This window comes from Catharus ustulatus, chromosome 8 (assembly GCF_009819885.2).
Source record: "Catharus ustulatus isolate bCatUst1 chromosome 8, bCatUst1.pri.v2, whole genome shotgun sequence".
In the NCBI taxonomy this organism is placed as follows: Eukaryota; Metazoa; Chordata; class Aves; order Passeriformes; family Turdidae; genus Catharus; species Catharus ustulatus.
In genome coordinates this window covers 35,145,895-35,155,252 of record NC_046228.1, presented here as the reverse complement: position 1 = coordinate 35,155,252, position 9,358 = coordinate 35,145,895, and the positions used below count along the sequence as shown (strand labels likewise).

Genomic DNA, 9,358 nt, shown 5'->3' with positions numbered 1-9,358 from the left:
TCTTGTCGTAATTTCTTCTCAATGGCCATGTATTTTCTATGGATGTGGCTTGAATTCAGTACATTTCAAATTAGTGTTTCTGATTATGGAAAATACATAATTTTAAATGCATGACAACAAAGGGACAGTCAACATCCAATTAGGAGGGGCTACAGGAGCATAAAATTCTAATGAAATCATCATTCAGAATCAAACTGAATAAAGAGAAAAGGAAGACCCAGGGAGTCTGGGTCTTATATTGAGCTCAAGCTCAGTAATCTATGCTTAAATACTGAATCAGAAGTCAAACTGAAAAGCAGCTGCATTGATTTGCATGATACTTATCTGCAAAGTGACTGGACAATAAAACCCAGTGGAAAATGCTGAATTTCAGGCTAAAGCAACTGGCCATGTCTAAGTAACAATGAGCTCTAAGCTAGCTGTGAATCCTGGAGAAGTCACAGAGTTGTAGCCTGAGTTAACTCTCTGCTAGGCAGTTTCAAGAAGACAGACTGTTAGGACTCAGTAGGAAAATAATAGTAGTAATAATCCTAATAATGGTGCACTGATGGAAAAGAGTTGCTGGTTTCTCTCCCAGCATGAGGTCCAAGGCTCAGAAAAGTAGAGGCACTGAAGCAAAGCAGCATTCACTGACTATGCAGCTCTCTGCCATGGCACCTTGGAAGAGAGCTGGGCAAATTCAGGTGGGACAGGGCTCCCAGAGCTCCTGAAGGTTTATTTCCCTCTCCTTATACCCTTCTGGAAGCACCTGGGCTGGCTACAGCCGGAGAGGGTTTGTGCCTCAGATGGACCCAGCACAGCAGTTCTCAGGTGCAGCACACCCAGAGCAGTTCCAGGAGCTGAGTTCTAACTGTTCACAGCAACCCTGGAAACAACAGCCCAAAAAACCCAGACAGGCACACCCAGAGCCTTCATCCATCCTGCCCTGGGGATGCTGGAAGCAGCTACACCACCACAGATCCTTAAGGGACTGTTTCTTAAGGGACACAACCCCAAGTGCTCCCTGACCATGGGACTGTTATTTTTACTCACACAGAACAAGAGAAACTCTGTTTCCCTGCAAATCCCACTCCCATGTGCCCTGGAGTGACAGCCCAGGCTCTTGCACCAGGATCACCTGGAACAGAGCCCTGGACAAAGCAACCATGCACTAACTACAAACTGAGTTACAAAGAAACACAAACTGAAAGTCCTTAGAAACAAAAAACAAACACCTCTTGGAGGGATTTAGCTGTTTGGCCGTGGGTTTTTTTGACTCAGTAATTATTACTCACCACCCTTTCCAATGGCAGAGTCCTGCTCCCACATCCAAGCCTCAGCTGAGGGGGGTCCTCCTTCCCCCAGCAGGTGGGTGCCTCACAGGGAGCCTGGGATCCTACAGAAATTCCCAACACGGAGCTCCAGAGACCACCCCAGTAACGCTGAATGAAGCACCACAACCCTCCTGCTCCAGACTTTAAAACTCAGAGGATGCCCTGCTGCACACTGCTACGAATCCCTGCAGGGCCTGACCTCTGCATTAACACCTCAGCCTATAGGGCTGCTCCAGCTACTTCCTACCTAAAGACACTGCAAATCTTCCTTATCTCAAACACCCTCCCCCTTTGCTTATTCCTAATGGAATCTTGTTAGGATCCCTTGCCAGTGGACAGACTCTGACTCCTTGAGATGCTACACCCCGAAGTACCCAAACACTGCTGCTAGAGGTGCACCCACAGAGCCTTTGTGCAGGATTAGACCACAAAGAATTACTTCGTTTTACCTTAGAAATTCTTCAAAGACATGGCAGATAAAATTTCCACTGGAAGCTGGTGTTTAGCTACAGCCTGCCAACTCTGCTCCTTCTGGATCTTGACTTTTGCACTCTACTCAAACTGGAGCCTTCATGTAACATTAATCTTTTGTTTCCTCATGTAAGCAGGCCCATGGAGGGAAGCAGTGAACACCTGTAGACATTCACTGCACAGGTGAGGATTCATGACCTGCTGTAAGACCAGCCTGGAGCTGGAGTAAGACCCCCACAGCACTGTACACACCAACCATGCTGAAATTACTAACCTGGTAGTTTTTATGTGGAACAAGATTCTCAAACCACATTTTCCTAATCTTAAACTGTTGTGCCTTTGGTTGGAGAAAAATAATGATCCTCAGTGCTGTCCTAGCTGATGTCAGGGGGCTCTGATGATACTCGTGGCACACGTTATTTTGTTGTTTTGTAAAGTCAGTATTTATGTTCAGACCAGCAGGGCTGCAGATAAGGTATTTCAGCACAGCTCTAGAGGCCCTGTCAGTTTTGGTTTAGGTGCTTCCCCCCACCCAGCTGCCTTGTGGTTAGAAGATAACACATCTTTCACCACTTCTGCAGAAATGGGCAGGCAAAGGCTTGGAGTTCCAACGTTTTAGCACACTCACAGAAAGGGAGTCAGTATAAGAGGCAGTAGCACAGAGAAAAACAGGCTCCTTTCCCCAAGAAAATAAAAAAGCCCTGAGGACTCAGTCACATGGTCGTGGAACTCAAGTGAACAGAAATGATGGCTGGGGGAGCTAGTTCATTGATGAATTGTGCACACTGAGCAGGGAAACAGCCAAGGGGATTTCCTGGGGCTCTCAGGTGCTGTATTAATCTGGTGATGGCAGGTGACAGAAGATGCTTTACACCTTTCAAGCTCTGGCTAAGGGTTTTGAAGTCATTGCTCCAGACTTGACCAATACAAACACAAACAGCAGATTGAAGGACCAGAACAGCAGGCTGATAATCACTGCACTCAGACCTGACCTGGCAAGTTAAAAGTATCCACTCAGCAAGCAATGGGACCCTGACACTTGTCAGGGGAAACAAATATTTTGTTTTTCCTCTTCTTTTCTCTCCTCTTCAAAAACTGAGTAAGGCAATTCCTCATAGTATATACAAGTAAACAGTTCTGGTTGCACACAGAAAATCAACACAGCCACCCTTGAAGGGTTTAACTCTCTACCAGTGCTGAAAACTGTACTATTAAGTGAAAGCTTTATCTGCCTTTATCTTAACTGCAAAACCTTGTGTGCCTTTAAGAAGCTCTCTTTTATAGTGATTTACATTTGATTACATTAAGCTTCATTTTATTACTGATAAATCAAGTTTATTGCAGCAGAGAGCAGTGCAATGAATTAAAACCCTCTTCAGAGTAGTTTATAAACACTCTTAAAAGAGAATACCACAGCTTGAGGCTCTATGATCAGTAACAACCTCATTAATAGCAACTCCCACGAAGTGCCAAAGGAGACAAATCATTATGCTTCAACAGCTCTACACTGTGTTTAGCTTTACCCTGGAAAATGAGGGACAAACATCTGCTGTACCTGTAGTTCAAGAAGCCTGAGTAGCTCAATCTTCATGCCTGTACTAATGTGACAGGTGCAATAAATCCAGCCCATGACTGCACTGCTCTGGCTACAGCAAGTCTCCCTCAGTGGTCATGATGAGACGGACACAAGTCTGACTGGAACTGCTTTCCTCCGGTGAGAATTCTGAATCTTTATCAAATGCTAATCTGATTATCAAATAAAAATACTTCAAAAAAATTTAATTATTGTAAAATGCTCCCACTGAAGCCCGAACTACTGTCATTCCCCATTGTTTGCATTACCCTTTTAAACAGTGGTACCCAAGGTTTCCTGAACAACTGAAGCTTTGAGGAAAAGGAAGGCTATAGGCTCACTTCACTAACACCATGGCTATTTTAGCTACACATAAAATGTTTTTTTCCCTTTCTTACAGGCTGCACAGCATCAAATATTGTGTGCAAAATGACACTTGATCAGAGCAAGAGAAAGCCCTTCTTGCTGCCCACTCCTCCAGGCACTACTTCAGCAGAGCTGCTTCCCAGGGCTGCTGTGACTATCACATGAACTGAGGGCAACACAAGCACTGCAGAAAGTCTTCAAGTGCTTGACACAAATAATGCCACGACTGTTAATTGTTCTGGTACTGCACAGAAGTCCTTACCTTGGTACACAGACAACTGTTACAGCTGGGCACTGCTCCCCTGCACAGAATGAACTAACCCTGTAAAACAATCATCATTTAGCACTGTAGGACCTACTTCCATTTCCTACAGAAGTGAGCAAAACCAAGGCCAGAGCTGCAGAGAGAATTCTCAGGTGAGCGCTGTCCTGAGGAAAGTGGCTCTAGCCCTGCTCTGCCAGTGGGTTCCTGAGGTGATGCTAAACCAACCATTTCAGCACCACCACTCTTCCGAAGGCTTACTCATTGTTCCAAGAGAGTAAGAAATGTGTCTGCCTCATGCTGGCAGCAACATGTAGCACTAGCCACAGCAGTTTAGTCAGCAAGAACTGCACACCAAAACTGAAGGACATCTATGATGCCCAGTGCATTTAAAAATTGGGCACCAAAATGGGCAAGTGAATTATGGCTCAGATTCTGCCTCTGAGCCCTCCTCTACAGAATGAGTCATTCTCTTTGACTCTTTAGTCATCCTTCAGGTGAATATTGACATTGACTTAAAATCCAGTACAGCAAAACCCAGGGAATGCCTCACAGGGCAATGAAGGACATACATGTATTTACACCACTGGATTTAGATGATATGCTCTAAATCACACTTGGACCTGCACAGCCCCGCTGATTTAGTGAGCACCAACTGTGCATCAAATTAAACAGGACTCCCACAGGACATGCAATAATACACAAGGGAAAAGGGAAGAAGATAGGTTTACATTAGCTAGCCACTTCCTAATTTTTGAATATCTACCTTTGCAATCTTGGTGATTCATAATTAAAAATGGTGGTTTAGTATTACCTGGAAAAATGACTGCAATAATACCTCTTTTTTGCCTTTTTTCCTTTCTCCTTTTCCTTCTTCCACGTGCAATAAGATTAAGCTGCTTTAGCATTTGCTGGTTCCTTGTTTCTCGCAAGAGGGAGAATTTCCAAGCCAGGTAAGAAATGTTGGAAAAGATGGAATATGGGCTGCACACAAAAAATCACTAAGAGGTTACACTGTGTGAGAAAGCTGCAAAAACAGTGGTAAGGAAAAAGACTGGTTTTAACCGTACTGACCTTTTTTTTGTATTATATCAACATGTACTGCCAGCACAGAAACTAGATGTTATACGGTTTATTACAATGACTGCATTTCCCTGCTTTTCCTAGCTGTGCTCTCCAATTTAATGCACTGGAAGTTGCTCTCCACTTGAAGAACTCTGCATGCTGCAAGCATCCGTACACATCAACCAACAAAGGTTTTCATTCAAGTCTTTTATTATAGCTTGAATTTTTTCACTGCATTTAAAAATCTAAAAAAAATAAATATTTGTTTCACAGCTGCAAGTCACATATGCATTAACACCACAAAATCTGGCATTTAACCAGAGAAGGAAAAGTCAAATCCAAAAGTGTCCAGCTAAGCACAATCGTTTCAGGGCAATTATACTAAAAATAAAATCTTAAGAAAAAGGGAGAAGGGTGTTAAAGGTTATTTCAAATGCATTTATCTGGAAAAAAGTGAAAATTCTATTAGAAACCATAAACTACGCTTTCAGCATTTAAAAATAAACGTTTAACCTCTTGACAGCAACAATTGGCTGGTGCATCTTTTCCTTTTAAGCTGTATTCTTGACACATGACACTGCAGAGGTTTCAAACGATAAATTAACCTCTCTTATAACTGTGTCCACTTAATTAAAGAATTAGTCCTTAAAAATAAAACAGTGTTTAAGTCAGCTTGTCCATCCACATATCAAAAATGCCATTGGATGCGGTTTTGTATCGGCACTAAGTGACTGCTTCATGGATTGTACATTGTGAAGATGAATGTCTCTTAAACAATCACTTCCATTATTAAGGTTCTTAAAACAAACCAGAAAAATAGATATCTTCAGAAATCAGAGTAGTCACTTTTTTTGTTAAAAGCCATAAAATAAGCTCATATTCAATTACAAGCAATAGAAACCATACTGCTATTGGAACAGAACTATTTTATCACAAAAATTTATTATTTACAAAATGAAAAGTTACCAAGTGAATTCATCAGGGAGAAAGTTAAATGTTCTTATTAAGTGATTCGAAAAACTGAAGCAAGTCTCTCATGCACTCACACGCCAAATTGTTTGCATAAGGTGAAATGTTAATTCTTGTTAGTGAAACTTGACTCCCATTCACAATGCTCTTGTTTTTATTGTAAGATGGCAAAATCCACATGGCTCTGTACAAGAAGGTATGTATTAAGACAGTTCTTCAGTTTTGGAAATGTTTTTTTTTTTTGGCTCCCATGAATATCCATACCACTGAACATTTTTTTGCAAATAATCAGTTATATTATCAACTGCATCACTTAATCCACTGAATTTACCACCACAAGAAAGACACAAAAACTTAATGATCCCACGTTACACAGAACTTTCATTTCTCAAGTTATACTAAACTGAAACCTTCATAGTGGTCTATAGCTTGGATCAACTTAGATTTCAGGGTTTCTTTATCTGTGTATTTTGGAAGATCAAGCAGATTAAAGCAAGTGTGAGCTACCGGCAGGTAATCCTCTCCTCCTCCTGTTGGCTGGATGACCAGCTTCAGACACTTCATGCCAAGGATTGGAATCCGATCACTGCCTGTCAGAAACACTGCCAAGGAAAAAAAGAAACAAAGGCTTGTAACTAGCTGAAGGCTAACACTGTCTATGTGTCACATATGCATTTTTAATCACTGCCGGCCTTTTTAATCATTCCAGTTTTTCACACAGAAGTTCTGAGAAGTCTGGAAAACAGGAAATAATGGCTTAACCCTGTCTCTATCTTCCACATGTGAGCTCATAACTGTAATACAACAAGTGTTTCATTTTAGCATATGAAACCAAACAGTCCTTTAAAATATATTATAAAGTTTTTCATGCAACAGAGCCTTCTAACTTAAAATCCATCGGTTGTATGTTCACTGATTATTTCCAAGAATCTTGTAAACACAGAATTAGTTTGTTCAATAAGTAATTCATCTGAATTGGAAGCTACTCTGATCTAAGCAAATCCTTACTCGCAGCAAGCTTGGATTACTTCATCATCTGTACATTCCCTCTTATATCAGTACCTTGACAGATTTACAATCAGTGACAACTCCAAGTGAAAAACCTGGAGAATGTGAACTATATGTCAACATATCCTAGCTACCAAATAAATGTCACCAGCAGATTAGGTTGTTGGTGTTTTGCAGGGTTGGCTTTTCCGTTTTTTTTAATGTTGCTCTGAGCTACTGTGATCTGTAAGTACCCATCATCCAGAATGACTCAGGACACCCTCAAGAAAATCAGAGACAATCAATTTCTTCTACTAGAATTTTTTTTTCTAAATAATTAATCACATCATTACAGACAAATACATCTGCCCTCTTATAGCAAGAGTCTGAAATCCCAGTAATCCTGTTCAGTTAGAAACTTCTGTGATTTCAAATACTTACACAAAAACTGTTTTTTCTTCTCCAAAGACAACTCGTGAAAAACCTCCCAGAATATTTTAATTGTAGGATGGTCTGCCCAGTACTCTCCTTTGTATTCTGTATTCTAAAATGAGCAGGAAATGGGTTATGGCTTGCCCACAGAACAACACAGAACACTTGAATAAGCTGACACTGCAGCAGAATGAATGCAGTTTGTGTAAAGGGACACAGCAAGTGACACACTACTGCTACCACTTTCCTCACTCCATTTTCTTCAGCTGTTCAGTCTGAATTCAATATAGGGACAGATGCCTGTACTGCAAAGCATTTTCAATCTCAACAGAGACCAAGCCTGGCAATTGAGAATATTTACATTTAGTAACTGTGTGCAATCACTTTCTCATGTCTAATATGAAAGATCGTATAGCTGCCTCTGGGCTCTGTGGATTTTTCTGCCTCTCTTCTGATTTCCTCCAGAAATTAGATGGAAGAAGTTAAAGCAGGAAGGTAAATAATATTTCAGGATCATCATTCACTGATGTTTTAAGATGCCAATAAATAACAGGAATCACTCTAATTAAAACAGAGCTCAAGAGGACACCTAGTTGCTTTGGCACCCTGAAATTAGAATTCTATGAAAGCAACAGCTAACTCTGGTTCTTACCTTCTCCAGCTCTTTCCAGTCATAATTTGTGTTCCCAATCACCATTGCCTGCAACTCGCTGGGCTGGAAGAGCTGAAGAACTTTACCTCCACACACTTTGTGGAAGCCTTCATGGAATGCACTGTATAAGGAAGCCACAGATCTATTGAAGATGTAATCCACATATGCATCTACAAAATCTTGCCTGCACAAAGAGAAAGAAAGAATTATGCTGAGGAAATAAAGAGGAAGCAGTACATGTCATCCTTCTACCAATAAACCAGCAGCCATTTCTGCATAGAACAGAGCACAGAAAAAGAAGCAACAAGGAGCCTAATATATTGTATTGTCTGCTCTAATTTACAAGCACAGGGAAGATAAAATGGCACATGAATGTATTCCCCCACCACACCCCCAAAGGCAGAGTCTGCAACAGAAAAGCAGGAACATTTAATGTTACACACTTCAGCATCTCCCTTATTTGTGTGCATTGCAGTGAACTGGACTCACTGGCAACAAGCTGAAAGGCCTGAATTCCAGGGAGTGTCCTGAAAGCCACCAATCAAACTCACTGTTCTGTTTTTGGGGTTTTTTTTTAATTAAAAAGATTGCCATATTTGCACTAAAACTGCAAATCAACTTCAAAAGGACATTTGAGTGCTACACAGTAAAAAGACCAGTGCCAAGGAGCTGCGATAGAGAGGAACAGATGGTCTGCTATCTGTGCTTAGGTACAAGGAGTTCTCAGATCCCGCTGGAAACATCTTCTGCAGCACTTAAGGGAGATCTAAAATTTCTCAATGTGATTCAGTATTTATGGTATTTTTTAAAAAATCAATGCCAGTGAGCACTGTGTAGTTTCTGCACTGGCAGTGACCTCATCTGTACATTACAGCTATCCTACCAACACATGTTCGCTGTGGTAAGAGAGAATGCATTTCAACACCACCACCTCCAGTCTTTGAGTAATGCCACCAGTAATTTACAGCATCATATAAACACATTTACTTGACATGTTTACTAAAGCAGTTGCACTGAAAGTGCTGGAGATGACCCAAGTGGTGATGCACACTCGTCCCTTTCAGCACTCCACGAGATCTCCCTCATCAATGCTGTGTAATTACAGAGGGGCAGGTAACTTGTGTAACACTAACAGTGCAAGGCTGCTCCAGGGAAAAGTCACACTGATAAACTAACTCCTATTATAAAATTAACTGAAGCATCATGGAATATTTAGAGCTTGAGAGAGAGGAATTCTTCATTGCTGCAAGACAACGTGTAGTACAATG

At 41.2% G+C, this 9,358-nt stretch overlaps 1 protein-coding gene across 3 annotated transcripts in view; it reads right to left on the bottom strand.

Annotated features, from left to right (window-relative positions):
- Window positions 1-5,242: 5,242 nt before the first annotated feature.
- HERC4 (HECT and RLD domain containing E3 ubiquitin protein ligase 4) overlaps window positions 5,243-9,358 on the bottom strand; it is a 30,110-nt gene continuing 25,994 nt past the window's right edge. For all 3 annotated transcript variants that reach the window (XM_033066099.2, XM_033066101.2, XM_033066100.2), the window contains exons 24-26: window positions 8,091-8,274; window positions 7,448-7,550; window positions 5,243-6,621 (exon numbers count right to left, since the gene is read on the bottom strand). In XM_033066099.2, the coding sequence (XP_032921990.1) occupies window positions 6,413-6,621; window positions 7,448-7,550; window positions 8,091-8,274 (496 nt within the window). In that variant the 3' untranslated portion in view covers window positions 5,243-6,412. The remainder of the gene's footprint in view (window positions 6,622-7,447; window positions 7,551-8,090; window positions 8,275-9,358) is intronic.